Source organism: Mobula birostris, chromosome 14 (genome assembly GCF_030028105.1).
Source record: "Mobula birostris isolate sMobBir1 chromosome 14, sMobBir1.hap1, whole genome shotgun sequence".
Classification (NCBI taxonomy): domain Eukaryota; kingdom Metazoa; phylum Chordata; class Chondrichthyes; order Myliobatiformes; family Myliobatidae; genus Mobula; species Mobula birostris.
In genome coordinates this window covers 75,062,601-75,083,901 of record NC_092383.1, presented here as the reverse complement: position 1 = coordinate 75,083,901, position 21,301 = coordinate 75,062,601, and the positions used below count along the sequence as shown (strand labels likewise).

Genomic DNA, 21,301 nt, shown 5'->3' with positions numbered 1-21,301 from the left:
AAAATAACGTAAGGGTCCCTGCAATCCATTGTTAATTCTCCAGTTTCATCCTTCATAGTACCAATGCTTACTTCAGTTACTCTTTTCATTTTGAAGCTCCCTGCAAAATGGCCGCATACTCAATTGCAGCAGCCTCTCTGGGTCCAAACAAAGGTGTAATTCTTCATCCTATATGTGTTTCTTATGATTGCAGGACACTGCTGGATGTTAGGAACATCAAGTATTGCAGTTCTACCGCACTAGAGAGTTGCTTGATAGTGGTGGAGCTGGACTTGCTGTGTACGGTGTTGCCGCCTGCTACACTGTGTCAGAGGCGGTGCACGGTCCAACAAACCGGTCAAGTAATTGTCTTGGATGCTCTTCCTGTGGATCGCAAGGCCCTGTTGGACAGTGTTATGTGGAGTACTGCAAGTCTAGTTCACTGATGGCAGGGAAGCTGCCTGGCCTTGGTTGTTGTGCTGACCAGGCACTCATGCCACGGGGTCACCTGTTGCAGCCGCCCAGAGGAGCAGGTGCCAGAGATGGTATGGAAGAGAGCAAGTTGTGCTGCCCTCTCGTGTTCACTCAGTGCAAGGACAAGCTGGATTGCATTGTCTGCAGCTGCACTGGTGCGTGATGAGGACTGCTGTGTGCTAGTCATTGCACAAACGTGCCTCCTTGACAACATCACATGCTCTATCAACATTGGGCTATGCAACTTTTTTTGTAACTGCATGCTTTTCTGCTATCGTAATGACATTGTATATGTTCCTTGTGCTATGTGACTGTGGTTTGTTTCTTGTTCCCAGAGGAATGTTGTTTTGTTTGGCCATATTCTTGTTGGGCGACAATTAAACTTGAACTTAATATACCAGCAGACGCTCTTATAATCTATTTTATGTGCTTTCCTCTCACCTCAACTTGTACACTTAGAATAATGATGCTTATAGATTGCAGCTAATACGAACACTTGTTAGATGCAACATTGCTGACAGGAAATCCTGATTAGCTTCCAGCATCACACCTTCAGTGAGATAGATCTGTGAATTTAGGATAGCTACGTTGGTACTCTGCGCAGAAGAGTACTGAAAGGCAATGACTTTTTCTTCAGTGATGTGTTTGACCTCACCACACAATGTGTCCATTGGGAAGTTAGACAGGATATTGAGAATAAAGGATTCAGGGATCCAAAGTGGAGATTTTATGAAAAGGAACATGGAAAGGTTTCCCCAACATTACCACTCAGACCTATGAGGTCTACCACTTTGAAAGACAGTGGGTGCATGGTAATACAAAATGATTCCCTCCAAGCCAAATAGTACTCTGTCTTGCAAATGCATGGCCAATCCTTTTCCTCAGAATCTTGAAAATTGTTACTTGACAACATTGAGATGATGTTTTAGCCACACAGATTGTCACTGTTCAAGAAGAGCCAATATGTTCTCAAGGGCAACTACGCTTTAGCGATAGATGCCAACACTACCCGCTCACATCAACATAAACAAAGGATTGAGATATAAATGGCACTGCAGTCCCACCATTTTACCACTAGGTGTCAGCCAGAGTTCAGGAAGTGCTTCCTATGACCAGGTCTGGGAGCTGGAGACAATCTATGGCAGCGACTCACCCTGGGTTAGAGGCATCAAACATGCCCTCAATCACCTGAGCACCCTCACAGTGATTGTTACCAAGTTATGCTATTTCAGTTTCCTCTTTCACAATATGCTGGTAAGTATCCATATATTGACAACATAATTAACAGTTTTAATAACCTAACTACCCTTAATAACCTAAAATTAATGGGGGAAACAACAAGTACAAGAAGTGATAGAGTGTACAAAATCACTAAATTGCATTCAGAAAAATATTGCTGGCAAACAGGATCTGTATAGATAAGTACTTGGGATACAGTGAGAATACAGTGAGAATATAGTGGGTCAAAGAGGCTATTCTGCGCTGCATGAATGTATGACTCTTACAATCTGGATACAGCTGGCCCAAAAAAAGGAATGCCATTCTGGATTTAGTTCGAAGTAAGGAAGCTGACTGGGTGAAAGGGTTGCAACACACACAAAATAGTGGAGGAACTCAGCAGGCCAGGTAGCACATATGGAAAAGAGTAAACAGTCGACATTTTGGGCAGAGACCCTTTATCAGGCTTGGATTTCCAGCATCAGCAGATTTTCTCGTTTGGGTGAAAGGATTATTTATTAAAGAGCTAAAGAGCAATTTAATATTTGTGGTGAAAATTCTGACAGATTTCCTATTGTTGTTGAAAAGCATGAAAGATTGGAATAAAACAAAGACTCTAACTTGTGGAGAGCAGAGCTTTTCAAAATTAAGAACTAATTTGCATGTGTGGATTGGATCCACCTACTGGAAGAGCACGGAGCAATATAAGTGATAAAGAAGAGATGAAGAGTTCAGGGTGAAAACTCGTTCCCATAAACAAAGATGGCAGGGCTGCCAAATCTAGAACACCTGGATGTCAGGGTGTATAGAGGGAAAGAGAAAGTAAAAAGAAGGAAGCAGCTTTCAGATGCAGGGAGTTTAATACTGATGGATTAATTAAGAGCAGAATGTCTGGAAGAGTATAGAAAGTGCTGGACAGAATTTTAAGAAAGCACTGAATTGGCATGCAAAAAAAATGTGTCAAGTTAGGTCAGAGAAAATCCAAAGATGTTTCATAAGAATATAGGGAAAATAATGATTGCTAAATATCTTAAATTATTAACATATAATAAAAAACACAGTGGTTATGAGCATTTTGGATCAAAAAGGGACTAAAAATGTTACTTGTGTGTGAAAAGAATCGATGTGGGTTAAGTTAGGAAGGAATATTTAATGAATATCTTCACAAAATAGAGAAATCATGTTAATGTCGTAGTGAAGGTAAGCAAGTTTGAAATATTGGATGGGATTAGGAGTGCAAAAGAGAGCTAGCGAGAGAAAACAGATAGGTTTGCTGGGATCAGATGAAATATATCCCAGGCTGTTCAAAGAAGCAAAAGAGACTGACTACAATGCTTCAATTCTTCACTTCGAAAGGCACAGATTAATCAAGGACAGTCTGAATGGATTTGTTTTGGAAGGTCAGATCTGAGTGACATGTTTACTTCTTTGAAGAAGAACTTAGGAGTGTCAAATGAGAGCAGTGTATTTGATGGAGTTTACATATATTTTAGCAAGGCTATTGACAAGGTCCCACATGGCAGACCACAGATGAGTAGTGCATACAGCTCTAAGTTACAATAAGGTTGTGTTTGCAATTGCCAAGGCACAGAAAAGACTTAAAAGGATGCTTCCACAAAGGGAAAACTGTAGCTAAGAGGAAAGACTGCTCTGTTAGATTGTTTTCTTTGGAATACTGATGGCTGATGGGAGAATTTATTGAGATGTATGAAACTGCAGAAAACCTACGTAAATAGGAAGAACAAATTTTCCTTAATAGAGGAGTATGAGCCAGGAGGCATTGATTTAAAGTCATCACCAAAGGATTAAAGGGGAACTGAGACAAATCTCTTGCACCCATGGGTTTTGGAACTTATTACATAAAAGATGGTAGAAGCAAGGACCTTCATAATAGCTGAAAGGTACTTAGATAAGTAGTTGAAGAATAGTGATCTGCGGGACCTTAAAGACCTGGTACTGCAAGGTAGAATTTGTTTGGATAACCCTTCTTTGACCAGTATAGTTAAGATGAACTGACTTTCCTCCTCCATGAGGTACATTTTCTATGATGTCAATATCGTGGTCCAAATCTAACCCCCATACCCCAGTACCCTGGAACGAGCTGGCTTGCTGAATAATTTCAATTAATCAACTGCTCTGCCTACCTAGGTCTGACAACTCACGTAGGCTAGGTAATTACAGAAGATTTCCTTCCCTAAAGGACATGAATGAATTAAATCAACTTCTAACAAAAAATCAAAAACTCTAATTTTTTATTTTAACCCCTGAACTTGTTTAATTAGCAATGTAATTGCCTCAGCTGCAAATGCAAGACATGGAACATCTGCATTAGGCTCAGCCAGCTGCATCACAGGCACTAGCCCCCCCACCATCAAAGGCATTTTCAAAGGGTGATGCCTCGAGAAGTTGGCATCCATCGTGAAGGACCCACAACAGCCAGGACATTCCCTCCTCGCAGTACTACCGTCAATGGCGAAGTACAGAAGCCAGAGGATGCACACTCAGCATTTTAGGAGCAGCTTCTTCCCCCCCAGCATCAGAATTCTGAACAGACCATGAGCTCGTGAACACTATCTCACTATTCTGCTCTTTTTTGCACTTTTCAAATATATCCTTAGCGTAATTTACATTAATTTTTATATATTCCTGCTGCAGAACAATCGACTTCACGACATATGCCAATGCTAATAAACCTGATTCTGGTTCTGACTGATATTTTTGTAACACAGAGTTGGAGCTGCTCAGCCACAAAAACTATTGCAAAGTTGACCCTTTTCTCAACCAATGTCTGTATCAATAAACTCCCAACAGGGGCACTGAGTAACATGCAGGCTTCCACTGAAAAGCTTAAAGAACTTTTGACTGTAAGTTAGTGAAGGGAGGAGTAATATCAGAGGGTGAAATCATTATTGAGTGTCATAATCTGAAAAATTTGGAAATAAAAGTTCAAACAATTCAAGTAATTCGCAATATCTACCTAAGGGGTAGCATTACCGGAGAAACCGCAGACTTGGTCTTGGTCAAAATTTATCCCTGAATCATTATTGAAACAGGCATCTTATCATACCCACCCTGTAAAGTGCCTTTTCAAAAGCTCTCTTCTGGAAAGTGCTATGAGACTATTAACACATAATCTTCATGTCACCTTTAAAGTTTCTTCCCCCACCAGTTCATCAGATTGATCATTCTAATTAGCCCCCCCAACCCACCCTCTCTATCTATTACCCCTGCACCCCCTTACAATGCACTGCACTGTAAACACTTCAAACCACTTCACATCATGCTGTTTACATTGGGATAACATGCTGGTATTTATCTATTTACACACATTTTATTCTATATCCATATTTTAACTTCTAACTATTTTTTATATATAACTATTCTTCATAATGTAAAATCTTGTGGTTTTTTGTCACATGCTGTGCATTGACCAACACACCACAAATTCCTAATTCATGAATAAAATTGAGCTTTGATTATTACAGCATAGGGAACATATGGCGTAAGGTTAGTCTCTGTTAACAATAGTGGCAATGCTGCAAAGTGTTTTGGACACTGTGGTTTTGAAAAGTGTTCTATGAATTATATTCTACATTTTGATTTCCTTTAACTTATTGGGTGGCGGGGTACCATTGTAGCATCAGTCTACATTTCATTGCTCACGGAAAGAGAAACGTTTCTGAAGTCAGCAGGCAAGGTAATGAAACAGAGAGAGGGAGAGAGAGAGAGAGAGATAAGAATGGAATGTGGAAACCGGGGAAGGCAGAGAGAAAGCAGATGACAGAGGTTGTAATTTGAAGAGAGAAATCAAGGAGGAAGCAGAAAGGATGGAGGAAAGGCAGGTGGTCAGAAAAAGAATGTGAAGTAACTGGGCGGATTGACAGAGAGGCGAGTGGGTGGAAGACATGAGCTCGAATAGGCTTTTGAATCCTCATGTCTTATGGCTAATCTTTAAGCGTGGACAGGTACTTCATGGTAGGTGTGGACATTGTGTTGTATGGCTGAACTCTTCAATGTCACTTTCACATCCAAAAATCACTCTCTATCCTGAATATCCTCAGTGACTGGCCCTCCAAAGCCCACTTCAGTGGAAGATTACCATGGTTCATTGGATGAAGAACTTCCCTGTCAATTCAACCCTGATCTGAGATTCCGACCCCTGGTTATGGACACCAGCTAGCAGAAGGGTCTTCCTGAGCCTATCACATAAAGCACCGCAAGTTTTATGTTTCCATAAGATCTTTTCTCATTCTTCTAGACTCCAGAGGGAACAGAGAGAATAGGCAGGAAGGAAGGGGAAAAGTAAATGGGAATAGGAGGAGGGAGAATGAGTGGAAAAAAGTGAGACTGAAATTCAAACAGACTGACTGAGGACAGATTGGAGGGAGGCATTTCAAGGCTGAGAGAGCAGCGTCAAACAGAAGTCCAGGAAAACAGTCGTTAGACGGAAGATTTGAGGAAGGGTCACTGAGTAGAAACTTCATCTGGTTCCTCTTTCACAGATGCTGCTGAACTGGCTAGTTCTTCCAGCATTTTTGCATCTGTATTTTCATTCATTTTATTGGTTCAACAGTATGGATGCTATAATTATAGAGGGTGGTTTTAAGGGAATAGTACAGAGAGATGTGATAGAAAGTACCAATTGGTTTATCAATCATTTATTGATTTGATAATGAAAACCATTTTTCTCATTGTTCACTGAAAGCTGATGGGTAAGAATTGCTTGCTTTATCAGCAATTTGCATCCAAAACGACCAATTCCCATGAAAAGCATTAGACTGCTCATTAAGGATAGCACCAAGTTTCAGTTTGTAGTGTATTGATTCCTGGATCATTTACTTTGGACAAAAGATAGATGTGTGTTGCAAATAAACCAACAATGATTCATTTTTGATTGTTCACTTTGTTGTTGCTGGATCAAAGATTAATGACTTGGACATACCACGTATCGTAAGACAGACTAAAGGAACAATGAGTCAGCAAAAAACAGTCACACAGATCTGATTCACATTGCACAATTCCAATGTGCCTTGTCTCTGTAAGCAGTAAGGTTAACTCTAAGTCAGATTGTGATTTTAAACCACACTCTGGCAATCAGAACACTAGACTAATCCTACACTGCCAGAGGTGTTGTTTTTCAGATAAGATGTTGAACAAAGGCCCCATTAATTCACCGAGATGGACAAGAAAAAGTCCAGAGGTCCTATTTCAGAGAAGGGCTGCGGCATTCTCCCTAAACTACACAGCAGATTATCTCATCACTGTCTCATTTCTGTTTATGAACTCCGCAGCCTGTTTCCCACATTTTAAAAAGAGCTCTTCAAGCTGGAGAGGGTGCAGAAGAGATTTACAAAGATGCTACCTGCACCAGAGGGCCTACGTTAGAAGAACAAGTTGCCCTCACTAGATCTTTATCCCTTAGAACATAGGAGAATGAGAGTTGATCAGATAGAAGTTTATAAAATCGCCAGAGGGTATGAATAAGATGGACGGACATAGACTTTGGATTAGGGATTCCAAAACTAGAGGGCACAGGTACAATGTAAGAGGGAGAGACATAAAGGAGACCCCGAGAAGTAACTTCTTTACACAGAGGGTAGTGAGTAGCTGCTGGAGGGGAGGACAAGTGCAACATTTAAGAGGGATTTGAACAGATAAGGGGAAGAGGTTGGAGGGTTACATATCAAATGCAGGCAACTGGGACTAGCAGGAAGGATGCTGTGGTTGGCATCGACTATTGGTGCAAAGAGCCCGTTTCTGGGCTGTATGACTCTGTGACTACAGATCAGAAGTACCTTGCTGACTGGAAAACATGTCGCTATGTTTCCACATTATGAAATGTACGCCACAGAAATGTAACTCTCTCTTTATGTAAAAGTTATTTCCATGTGGTTCAAGTTGAAATACTCACAGGCTGGGCAAAAGGCTTTGGGTCAGATGGTCTCATGTGCAGGTGAGCCATCATGGCCTGAAGACGTTCCGTCTCCTTAGACAGCTGTGGGAAACAGGAAATTTGACTCATGTGAAGAAAAGAAGATTGTTATGTCATAGCAACATTCCAGTAATCCACAAGATGTCTTGAAACAAATGTTAGTTCACGGATGGACGCATGGGTAAGCATCATGCTGAGGGATACCTGTCACTGCATTATCTTCACATTCTGACTTAGCAGGCTCTCTCCAAGATCGTTTAAAAACCCAAAAGAGACTGCAGATGCTGCAACCTGGAGCAATACACAAAATGCAGGAGGAGCTCAGAAGATCAGGCAGCCTCCAGTCCAGATGAGTAGTCCCGATCCTGAAAACCAACTGTCCATTTCTCTCCATGGATGCTGCCTGACCTGCTGAGATCCTGCAGCATTTTTTGTGTTGTTCATTTTAAACCCCCTACATTTCAAATCTTCCCTCAGCTTACTTTTGTCAAGTGAATTTCAGCCTACCTAGCATTTTCTGAAGAGTTTAAGCCCTCAGTTCCCTGAGCATTGCACTTTGTTCCCTTCAGTCCATTTAACAGAATGCTGACAGAAAGCTATTTGCTTTTATTACCATGTCCCTCACACTTCCCCACTAAATTTGCTTCACCTTTTCTGAGCAGGGAGAGGTCAATTGCAGGATTCAAAAATCTAAGGTCTAGGCAGAGGAAGATATATAAAAGAAATGATGTGGTTTGATGAACACAGAATATCAGAATGATAGGAAAGTTATCGTGATGATTCAATAAATTTGTACAAACATTGTGATGGCAATTTCAAAGACAGGTTTGTAACCCTGGAGCTATTCAGCACTGCGAGGGTAAACGTTAAAGGGTGGCCCATATGAGGTTCTTGAAACATAAAAAGTATTTGAGAGGTTAAACATTTTTTCTACTGGCTGGGTCACAAAGTAAAACTGACATTTGGAAGGACTTAATGTTTTATGTTACAGGTAATTAAAAGCTTTGTTATATAGGGATCTATTGAGAGACCAATTTTTTTAAACTTCATCTTACCTGCTCCACCCACCTGCCTTCCCCCTCACCTGGTTTCACCTATCACCTGCCAGTTTGTACTCCTTCCTCTCCCCCTACTTTCTTATTCTGGCTTCAACCCCCTTCCTGTCCAGTCCTAATGAAGGACCTCTGCCCAAAACATTGACTATCTATTCCTCTCCAGAGATGCTAACTGACCTGCTGAGTTACTCCAGCATTCTGTGTGTTTTGCTCTGGATTTCCAATATCTGCAGAATCTCTTGTGTTTGTAGCATATCTTAGAAGGAATCTGAAGTAATATTTACAGGAGAAAACATAAAGGTATGGCACCGTCAGAATTTATAGAGCTCGATCTTGGCTCTTTGATAGCTGCTGAGATTGATGCATGAATAACAAACTAGCCCACAGGAAGAAAACATCTAGGCACTCACTGTGCTGCAATGAATCTTTCTTCCTCTGACAAAAGTCACCACAAATCCTTCCAGTTGGCCTGGTACTGGCCTTGGTTCACCTGTAGGCCAACCCCAACAATCAAGGCAGCATTCTGAACGCTTCTTCCAATCAGCCTCCGGATTCCAAAGGTCGACAGGTCACCCTGCAAACATCTTGACTCCTTCTGGTAGCCTGCCTCTCTCCTAACTTTATTGTGAACTTCTGAATCTAGGATTGTGTTGGCGCGTGGCCAAGTGGTTAAGGCTTCGGTCTAGTGATCTGAAGGTCGCTAGTTCAAGCCTTGGCTGAGGCAGCGTGTGTGTCCTTGAGCAAGGCACTTAACCACACATTGCTCTGTGACGACACCGGTGCCAAGCTGTATGGGTCCTAATGCCCTTCCCTTGGACAACATCGGCGGTGTGGAGAGGGGAGACTTGCAGCATGGGCAACTGCTGGTCTTCCATACAACTTTGCCCAGGCCTGTGCCCTGGAAACTTTCCAAGGCACAAATCCATGGTCTCATGAGACTAACGGATGCCTTTAAAATATTCAGGCATTGGCCATTTCTTTCTCTTATTATTCTACTGCAGCACAATTTAATAAGCCTGCATTTGACACTCTGCCTCATTTGAAGGATTTTACACCATCAACTGATCTGAAAACCTTACAGAGAAACAAAATTTAGCTGAAAAGTTGGCACTAATACAAACATAATGTATCAAGTAGTCCTCTTTAGTTGTCTAATTTCCCACCTCCCACTCCCTATAGGCAGGTCACTCCAGTTTTAGTCTTTTTAGAGAAAAGGGTTAATGGTTGGACCAGGATGAAGTGGAGTAGCTGCAGTTTGTATTTTTATTCAGGGCAACGGCTATCTCATTTCATTTCCAAGTAGTCAAATACCAGCAGTGAGAGAAAATCTGGTCACTCACTCACCCTGCAAGATAGGAAAGAAAGCTCTAAACCTTCCAACATGGTGGTAGAAAGATACCAACCTGAATTTCAAGTTGCTGGACAACCTGCATCTGTACTCGACACTGGGCTGTACTGCGATCGTCGAGAGCGTGCTCATTGTTGAGGTGCCTACGGCAGAAAAGAGTTCACAGTTTGAGATAGCAAGTATTGAAGTATCACTCTGGTGGCACCAGCAGTTAACTCAAGAACTCAAGAACAAAGACAAAAATCATCCTGCACTAACTACCCCATCACCTGTTTAAGGTTTCATGCACCAACTTACTGACCATGCTTTCTACATTCACACCCAAATCATTTATATAAACCTGTGTCCCAGCACTGATACCATGTGGTATGCATCTAATCCAAGAAATAACCCTTGATATCACCCTCTGAGTCCTACCAGTGGCAAATTATGGATCCAATCTGTGATTTTCCCTTAAATCCCATGTGGTCTGAACTATCACATTAGCCTGCCATGAGGGACTTACTCAATGGCCTTACTAAAGTCCATCTTCTCAACATCTACTACTGTACCCTTATCAACCCTCTTGGGTACTTCCTCAAAGAACTCCAGGAGATTTGTCAGATATGACTTCCCACACACAAAGTCATGCTAACTGCTTTAATTTAGACTGTCTCTCCAAATTTTTGTGGAACCTGTCCCTCAGAATCCCCTCCAGCAACTTACCCACCGCTGATGTCAGACTCACTGGCCTGTAGTTTCTTGGCTTATTTTTGTTAACCTTTTAAAACAATTGTACAACACCAGTCACTCTCCAGTCCTCTAAAACCTCACCTGTGGCTAGAGATGAAGCAAATATCTCTGCAAGTGCCTCCACACTTTCTTCTCTAATTTCCCACAAAATCCAACAATGCACTAAGTCAGGCCTTGGGAGTTTAGTTAGCTTAATGCACTTTAAGGCTACCAATACCTCATCCCAGCTAATTTACACATGTTCTAGGAGAACATCAGTCATTTCCTTAGTTTCCATCATTTTTTCTACAGTTAAAAACTGAAGGGAGTAATCTCCATTAAAAATATCACCCGTTTACTTTGGTTCTACACAGATGCCCATACTGATCCTTAAGAGGATCTATTCCTTTATTCTTAATATATCAATGGAACCTATTGAGATTTTGCCACTCCTTGCCTGCCAGATCTTTCTCATATCTTCTTCTGCCTTTCTAATTTCTCTCCGACTGTCAGTGCACTCCTACATTTCTTACAGTCATCAAGAGATTCACTAGTTCCAAATTGCTTATGTCCAGTAGATGCTTTGTTCTTCTTCTTAACCAAAACCTCAATATCTCTTGTCAACCAGGGTTCCAAAAACCAACCAGCCTCCCCCTTCACGCTAACAGGAACATGCAGGCACTGAATTCTTGACAGCCCACTTTTAAAGGCCCCCCACTTGGCAGATGCTCCATTTCCTGGAACCTCACCCAATCAACCACTGCAAACTCACACCTAATGGCTCCAAGATTTGCTGTGCCCCAGTTCAGGACCTTAGCCTGTGAACTAGTCATATCCTTCTCCATTACTATTTAAAAACCATCAGAGTTATGATCACTGGACCCAAAGTGCTCGCCAACAGATATTTCCTCCACTTGTCCCATCTCATTTCCTTGAAGGAAGTTCAGTGTTTTGCCCTTTCTAGTAGTTCCCTCTATATATTGATAAAAGAAGCTTTCTTGGCACATTTCACAAATAATACTCTATCCAAGCCTTTTACACAATGGCTAGCCTACTCAATATTAGGGAAGTTAAATTCTCCCACTAACGCTAACTTATTTATGTTTACCAAATAACTGTAGCCTCTCTACATTACCTGCTCCTCCAGCTGCAGCTGATTATTGGGATCCTATTATACAATCCCATCAGAGTGACCATGTCCAAGTTTTACCCAAATGGTTTCATTGGATGATTCCCCCAAGAATCTCCTCTCCAATGGCCATTGTTATGTCCTTTTTCATCAAGAAGGCAACTCCCCCTCATCTCTGACTGACATCTCTGTTGTGCCTGTAACATCTGTATTCTGGAACATTGAGCTCCCAGTCCTGCCCTTCCCTCACCCTTCCCTGTTATGACTATGTAATCACAGTTCCCAGTCAATCATGCCCTGAGTTCATCCACCTTACCTGTCAAGCCTCTTGCATTGAATTCAATGTGATTTAAACCAATGATCTTTTCTCTTCCTTCAATGTGCTCCTTTTTATTCTACTGACTACATTTTCTCTTACTGGCTATGGCATAATGCCCCAATTCCTTATCAGCTACCAGGTTTTTTTAAAATTTTGTACCTGACTCATACTGGTGTCAAAATGGTTGTGATGAATTTAGTATGGTAGTGAAGTGGGTAGTGCTTCTCACTTCCACTGCTGGTTAGCAGTCTTGCGAAAGGGAGAATTTGGTGTGTGAGTCTCTCCCTGCCGGTACATAGCTTCTCCAACGGCAAGCTTCATTCGGTGCCTCCTTGCCGGCAACACAAAGAAACTGAACTCCTTTTGGACTCAGGCCGAACTACAGAGGATGGGGAAGAGGTCTGGCCCCTGCACACAAGCCCACTGGCATGTGGACACACCCTGGTGCCCATTAACCAGACCCCTGGTTATGGGTAAGTAGCCCCACTGCCTTATGGGCAGCCTTGGGAGAGATGAAGACTGCAGGAGTAAAGCCAGACAGCAGATATGGAGTGGAGCCCCTAAGGTGGCTGAACGTCATTGAACATCCTTCCGGCAGCTCCTGCAGCCAAGCTGGTGCCAAACGTATTGCTTCAAAAGCTTTCCTTTGGACTACACTGGTGAGGCCGAGAGGGGGATCTTGATGACTGGGCATCTCAGGATCTCTATACCTTCCGCCCAGGCTTGTGATGGTGATGGTAATCACCCACTGTCTTTCGAGACAGATGGATGCCAACCAACTCATACCATAACAAAAATGAACAGTTTATCGCTGATCTTAAAGTATAACCAGTATGGATATTAAAGCTCAAACATATTCTATTACAACTGAGAATTTCAGCATTAGTAATAAAGAATGCTTTGTTAAAGTCTTGGCTCCATTTTTTCTAATGACTTAACAGACTAGGAATGAGCATGGAAATTATTTTATCATAAATGAATTTTCTGAATTTTTTGGCTCTGAGAAGTGTTTTCAAAGTAAATGTTTTCTACAAATGTGTGAGTTTGCAGGAAATGCATCTCCCACATATTGATGATCTTGGCTGATGCTGCCTTTGAGGTATGAATCAGGGGTAAGGTGGTGGGTCAGAGAAAGGACAAGGATTAATGAGGAGACCCTACCCACTCTACAATCTCATGCAATCCTGACTTGGAAAGGCCTAAATCATATTGCTGGAAGTCGAGATGGGTCATCTAAATAAACCCAGTAAAATCATGCTTAGAATATACTATGGTAAAAATCTAAAGGGAATCATTAATACCTTCTGGGGGAAAGAAAATAACCCATGCTCTTTCAATCCTGCTTGGGTCTATGTGTCACTTTAATTCCACATGAATGTGACTGAGTTTTAACTGCCTGATTGCAGTTATTGTGGGAATGAAGAAATATGGGTTAGTTCAGGACAGCAGCACTGAAGAAAAAATCAGCTGCAATCTTATTGAAGGGTGGAACAGGAGAAATGGGCCAAATGGCTTCTCCTGCTTATTTTTCTTATGCTTAAGTTGCAGCAATTGGAACAAGCAATAAATGTCGGCTTTGTCAGTAAAACCTGTATCTTGAGAGAGAGCTTTTAAGAAACCGGCCTTCTTTGAGGATGAGGGAAGGTCCAATAGATTGCTAGAAGGGCCTGCTGAAGTTTCAGTGGGGTGAGCTCATGTTGAGATTGTTTTCACTTATTTTGCCTCAGTTGCTGCTATTTGACCAGCTCCCAAGGTGTGCTTCTTAACACAGATTAAGCTTGTAGCATTGTACTGACCAGGCTGCCAGGAAGAAGCCTCAGCCAGTCCATTGGCTTTAACTGGGGATCGCTGCTGGCACCAATAAGACAGGATAGGAGGAGACCATTCAGCCAAGGATGCTGTTCCACAATTACACCAGGGGAAATCGTGGACTTGGAGAAAGTGACGGGAGAGGAAGCAAAGCCAACCCTTCCTCCTTTCCCTCTCTGCACTCAAAGTAGATTATCTGGTTGCTATCTCATTGGTGTTTCTGGGAGCTTGCTACCTGCAAATTAACTGCCATGATTCCCACATTAAAACAGAGAGTACTTAAAGAGAAGAGCTCAGTTGATTGCTAATTAACATCAAAATCCTGCAGATGCTGGAAATCTGAAAAATTGCAGCAACTTTCTCTTCCGACAAAGTCTGCTTGACCTTTCTGAGTGTTTCCTGTATTTTCTGTTCAGATTAGTTAGAAGTCTTAATCATAGAATCATAGACCTGCATAGCACGGGAATGACTCCATTCAGCCCATCTTGTCCCTGCAGATCAAGATGTCTATCTACACTAATTCCATTTGGCTACAATAGGCCTATGGCCTTTACCTATCCAAGTCTCTGTCCAACTGCCTTTTAAACACTATATTTGTGTCTTCCTCTGTCAGCTCATTATATGAAAAACTTACCCATCAGATCTCTTTTAAATTTCTCCTCTCTTGCCTTGAACCTTGTCCTCTATTTCTGAATTACCCTGCCCTGGGAAGAAATTCTATCTTCCGTATGTCCCTCCATTCAGTCACCCCTTATGTTATGTGTCGTGTCGTATGATATGGGTGATCATGGTCTCGTTTTCGCTCTTGGCAAATTTTTCTACAGAAGTAGTTTGCCATTGCCTTCTTCTGCGCTGTGTCTTTACAAGATGGGTGACCCCAACCATTATCAATGCCCTTCAGGGATTGTCTGCCTGGCGTCAGTGGTCGCACAACCAGGACTTGCGATATGCACCAGCTGTTCATACGACCGTCCATCACCTGCTCTCATGGCCTCTCATGACCTAGGCAGGTGCTACACCTTGCCCAAGGATGACCTGCAGGTTAGCAGAGGGAAGGAATGCCTTACACCTCCTTTGATCGAGACGTATCTCCATCCCACCACCCATTTAGCATCCTACCTTCCAGTGAAAATAACCTCAGCCTATACAGTCTCTCCTTATAAATACAAGCCTCCATTCCAGGCAAGGTATTCTGTACCTTCTCTACTGACATCACATTCTTCCTGCAGTGTGGTGACCAAAACTGTACAATACTCCAAGTGTATTCTAACCAAGGTTTTATTATGTCTCAAACCTTATACTCATTACCTTGGCCTTTGAAGGTATTCTTCACCTAATCTATCCATTTGTGTTGCCATTTATTGATCTATGGAATTACGTTCCAATGCTCTTCACAAGACAAGAGCCCATGGTATTACAGGAAAGGTGCTAGCATGGATAGAACTTTGGTAGATCAGCAGGAGGCGAAGAGGGACCTACTCTGGTTGGCAGCTGGTGACAAGTGGTGTTCTGCAGGGGTGGATATTGAGATTTCTTCTTTTCACATTCTATGTCAACGATTTGGATGGTGGAATTGATGGCTCTGTGGCCAAGTTTGCAGGCAACACAAAGGTAGGTGGTGGGGTTGGTAGTGTTGAGGAAGCAGGGAGCCTGCAGGATTGGGAGAATGGGCAAAGTGGCAGATGAAATATAGTGTAGGGAAGTGTATGGTCATGCACTTTGGTAGAAGGAATAAAGGCAAACACTATTTTCTATGTGGGGAGAAAATTCAAAAATCAGAGGTATGAAAGGACTTGGGAGACCTTGTGCAGGATTCCCCAAGGGTTAACTTACAGGTTGAATCTGTAATAAGGAAGGAAAATGCAATGTCAGCATTCAATTCAATAGGAATATAATACAAAAGCAAGAATGTCATGCTGATGCTTTATAAGGCATTGATCAGACCACACTTGGAGTATTGTGAGCTGTTTTGGGTCCCTTAAAAGATGTGCTGGCATTGGGGAGGGCCAATAGTAGAATCACAAGATTGATTCCAGAAATGAAAGGGTTAACACATGAGGAGCATTTGATGGCCCTGTGCCTGTACTGGCTGAAGTTTAGAGGAATGAGGGGGTGGGGATCTCATTGAAACTATTGAATATTAAAAGGCCTAGACAGGGTAGAAGTGGAAAGGATGTTTCCTGTAGTAGGTAAGTCTAGCAATGGTGGACACAGGATGTCCATTTAGAACAGAGATGAGAAGGAATTTTTTTAGCCAGAGGGTGGTGAATCTGTGGAAGTTATTGCCATGGACAGCTATGTAGCCCAAGTCATTGAGGATATTTAACGCAGAGGTAGATAGGTTCTTGGTTAATCAGCTTGTCAAAGATTACCGGGAGAAAGCAGGAGAATGGGGTCGAGAGGGATAATAAATAAATCATGATAGAATGGCAGAACAGACTCAAGGGGCTGAGTGGCCTAATTCTGCTCCCCTGTCTTATGGTCCCACTGTACATCAATGCTCCTAAGGTCCCTGCCATCTACTCCATATGTCCTACCAGAATTTGACTTCCAAAACTGCATCACCTCACATTTGTCGGGATTAAATTCCATCTGTTGACAACTGTTCAAAGGACAGTTAAGTTACGAGTTTCAAAAGCATAGGCACCTATGATCATCCAGTCGTTCCAGCGTATTGTCCATAGCTGTGAATAGACCAACCCATTTAACATAAGAGCTAACGTGGGTCTTCAGGGTTGCAATGGGATACAAATTTCTGAGAATCTCTGTTTTGGATTTAATATATATATTCTGTCTCAATATAGATTTGTCAGTTCTCATCTTCAGAGCTAACATAAATTATTTCTTTGACTCCCTGCTGACAGCAATGTATTGTTCAACAAATAAAACTTTAACTCCTCTCAAGCAGCTAACAGGCACAGAAGGTTTAGAAACTGAGTCTTCAAATGGCTGTTCAATTGCATGCACCTCAGACATAAATGACTTACAGCCAATGCTGTCGCAACTCACCTCCCATCACTCCCCCAATGTGCTCCACCACTACCATGCTTTCCCTACCCCCCACCCCACCCACAGTCAATTTTCATTTCACTGAAAACACTGGAAATGAATGCTGAGATGTAAAGATGGTGGCTGATTACTGTCTTCTCTTTAATACCATCATGCTCAATGTCAACCTCATGAACTTAACAGTAGTTATAGCTCCTAGGATCAGGAGTTGTTGCCTTGCAGTTGAGATGAGGAAATCAATGGGATTTGATCAGGGCCACGAATCAATGACCTAGCTTGGAGCTCTGAAACTCAAGTTCACACTGGAAATTTGCTGCACATCTCTCAACCAAAATTAAGAGATAATTCTATTTGAAGAACAGTCAAGTTTAAATACAACCACAAGAAAATCTGCAGACGCTGGAAATCTAAGCAATGCACACAAAATGCTGGAGCAACTCAGCAGGTCAGGCAACATCTATGGAGAAGAGAATCCTGTCAACGTTTTAGTCCGAGACCCTTCATCAGGACTGGGTCTTGGCCCAAAACGTCAACTGTTTACTCTTTTCCATAGATGCTGCCTGGCCTGCTGAGCTCCTCCAGCATTTTGTGTGTGAGTTAAGATTAAAGTGTGTTTAGGGATGGTAGTCATATATTGGCACGGCATGAATAAGATCAGCAAGCTTCCTTCTTTGAAAGGCAGTTGTGAATCAGTTAGATTTTTATGACAATTTGATAAGCTCCTAACTACATTTACTGATAACGATTTATTTTAAAGTTCACTTCAAAGTTTCAGATTGCCCTTCTGGGGATTAAACTTCAAGAGACCAGTAAAATGATCACCACATCATTTCACTTCTTTTGTTCTTAAAACCTTTTCTCTATCTCAATTTCAAGCTACACTTTTCTGCTGTCAGTCTGAAATACCTTAATGCTTATTTGTGTATTTTCTTGAGTGGAGGGGTTTTATTAAAGTGACGAGTTTATGGGCAGTACTTGCTGCGTCAGCTGAGAAGGGAAACATGCAAACCAATTTCTCTGCTCGTTATGCAATGATTATCCAGCCATTATGGGATAGTGAAAACAAATCCCACAGAATGCTCAGAAACATCTGGTTTCAGTTTGGCTAATCGACTGATTGCCAGACTCCTACTCACAACCTGTCTGACCTCCATAGTGAAGTCTCTTGCAACCGCATTGAGATGGCCTGGTGTGTTAAGCCAGCACTAAGGGCTATTTGCTTGTGTTTTATTTCAGAATTCAGAATGATTGCTTAGGTGACAATCTGCGGTTTCTGGAGAATTTTTTTTGTCCTTTCTTTTCCCCCACCCTCACCATCTGCAAGGCCAGTGACTTCATAACAATGATCTCATCTGGGATTCACAGGGGAACAGATAGCTTCTCTTGGTTTCTGCTCGTCATTGGTGATTACAGAAAGGAGAATGACCTCACCCCTTCCTCTTAAGCAACATTGCACAGCTTGGTTCTGAAACACAGTACTGCTACTCTGTTCCTTTACCTTGAACAAAGGGGCACTGTCTATCAACATCACCAAGAATTTACCATCGTTCAAACTCCAGAAGTTTGAACACACCGTGTAAACACAATAAATATGAGCCCACTCTTTTAATATCGAGTGTGGGTGTTCATGAACAACAGAGAATGTATCTTTGTATGTGTGTGTGTGTGTGTGTGTGTTTGTGTTCACATGTGTGAACATGGAGCAAAGGCTGGTTTTATTAACCCTCCTCAATGAACAGCTTGTGATATTGTGTTGTGTTTCATTTCCTGCCTCCCTCTCATGCGGGTGAAGTACTGGACTAACTTCCCCCAAGTGATAACTAACTCTCTCTCTCACACACACACAGAAAACAATGGTCCTTATGGTCCAGCGCACAGGAAGAAGAGCACTAATTGTCCATCCTCTATTGTACTTGAGCAGGGAGGAGCAAATTGATTTCTCAGTCTGGCAGATGATGTTTGATGAAGGTGCAACCAGGTGCCAAAGACTCTGGAATTTGACCAGAATGAATGGCTGACATGTTCTCGCTGGCACTGTCTGCATTCAGCACTGAGTTTGTAGTGACTGCAGACACAGATACACAAGTAACTGCAGAAGCTTGAAACTGAAGCACAAAGGAAACTGCTGGAAGAACTCAGTAGATCAGGCAGCTGTGGAGGGAAAGGGATAGTAACGATAGGGTCTTTTAGGAGACTCCTGTATGGCCACATGGAGCTTAGAAAAATAGAGGGCTATGGGTAAAGCCTAGGTAGTTCTAAGGTAGGGACAAGGTCAGCACAGCTTTGTGGGCCGAAGGGCCTGTATTGTGCTGTATGTTTCTATGTTATGTTTCAGGCTGAGATCCTACATCAGAAATGAGAGTGTAAATATAGTCAGTATATAGAAGTGAAAGAGAGGGGTACGACAGAGGGTGGTAGTGGTAAGTGGAACCAGATGAGAGTGTGTGGGTGGTGGTGGTGGTGGAAGGAGCAGAAGGCTCTCGCTGTGGGAAAGGAGCATTGAAACAGTTCATCATTCCTCCCTTATCTGTCTCCATCTATCACCTTCCAGCTTCTGTCTTTATGTTTCCCCCTCGCTCCTCCACCTACCTCCGTCTGCGCGAATATGGAAGTAGATGGCAGAGGAAGTACAATTACAGTATTTAAAACGCAGTTACACGGCTGCATGATTAGGAAGAGACATAGGCCAAGTGTTGACACCTTGTCCTACATGTATAAGATGGGCTGAAGTGCCCGTTTCTGTGCTGTATGACCCTATGACTCACCCATCACCTACCAGCCCTGCTCCATCACCTAGCTCCATCTGCTCATCCTACCCCGTCCCACTCCCCTAATCTGGTTCCACCTATCACCTACCAGCCTCTCTGTCTCACTTCTATATACTCTACACTCTCCGTCCTGATGCAGGCTCTTGACCCCACACATTGGCCTACCCTTTGCCTCCACAGTTGCTGCTGATGCACTGAGTAGTTCCAGCAGTTCAGTTTCTTGGTGGAGATAGTATCTCCATCTGGTCTTTTTAGTTGTTTGTGATGTAATCTTGAATTATTTCAGTCTCGGGCAGAGAGAAGCAATGTTTAAGTGACTACAGATGCCTTGGTTATTGCTGTTTCAGTTTGGATAATCTTGCTCTGGCTGTGTTGTAAGGTGCTTGGACAAGATTGGTTTGAGGTGTAATCTTCCACCATCATGAAGCTCACACTGACTCTCAAGAACTTACTATTCTTTGACTGGATTCTAAAGCAGCTAAGTCTTTCTCTATTTTCTTAACGTTTTTTTAAGCTTGCCCTTCCTGTCACTGGAGGGAGGAGAAGATGGCGGCGCGACGCAACGCGCGCGGCCGTTCCGAATGACTATCGTATTTGGGAAGTAGGATGCCGTGCACAATCCAGATTTGATGGAGACAGCTGTGAGAAGCGAGGAGGAACATCTGGAGTAACTTCTGAAATGCCTGCTTCGCTGCCGCTGCTACTGCGCGATCGAGAACCTCCGGAGATGAAGGCCCCAAATCCTCGGCTTTGCCTATTGCCTGCTGCCGGGGTCGAAGCGCTCGGCAGAGATGGTGCTCAGTGCTCGGTGTCGAAGTGGTGGTCGGAGGCTCGGCGTTTTCGGACGGACTCAAAGTCGGACTGTGGTCAGGTGCTTCCAGGATGCTGCATCGGCAAATTGGCGGCGCTGGAGGTTTACCGTCTGCATGAGATGATGGGACTTTCAAGAGACTTTGAGACTTTTACTGTCCCATGGTCTGTTCTTATCAAATTACGGTATTGTTTTGCACTGTTGTAACTATATGTTATAATTATGTGGTTTTTGTTAGTTTTTAAGTCGGTTTGTCATGTGTTTTCGTGATATCGTTCTGGAAAAACATTGTATCATTTCTTAATGCATGCATTACTAAATGACAATTAAAGAGGACTGCGTGTCCTTATAATCTAATCTAATCTAATCCTTAGTACCAGTTATAACCTCTTGCTTATTCTTCCCCTCAGCATGGTAGCATAGCGGTTCATGTAATGCTATTACATAGTCAGCAATCACCGATCCGGGTTCAATTCCCACTACTTCCCGTGAGGAGTTTGTAAATTCTTCCTGAGACCACATGGGTTTCCTCTGGGTGCTCTATCTTCCTCCCACATTCCAGTGAGGTACGGGTTAGGGTTAGTGAGTTGTGGGCATGCTATTTTGGCACCAGAAGACTGGCAATACTTGTAGGCTACCCAGCAACATTCTCACTGATTGATGCAAGTGACACATCTCACTGTATGTTTTGATGTTAACATGTACATGTGACAAATATGGCTAATCCTTATCTTTGTCA

The 21,301-nt window shown here is 42.6% G+C and overlaps 1 protein-coding gene across 5 annotated transcripts in view; it reads right to left on the bottom strand.

Moving 5' to 3' along the window:
- Positions 1-21,301, bottom strand: part of foxp4 (forkhead box P4) — a 465,538-nt gene that overhangs the window by 36,330 nt on the left and 407,907 nt on the right. For all 5 annotated transcript variants that reach the window (XM_072278682.1, XM_072278678.1, XM_072278679.1 and 2 more), the window contains exons 9-10: positions 10,062-10,149; positions 7,583-7,666 (exon numbers count right to left, since the gene is read on the bottom strand). In XM_072278682.1, the coding sequence (XP_072134783.1) occupies positions 7,583-7,666; positions 10,062-10,149 (172 nt within the window). The remainder of the gene's footprint in view (positions 1-7,582; positions 7,667-10,061; positions 10,150-21,301) is intronic.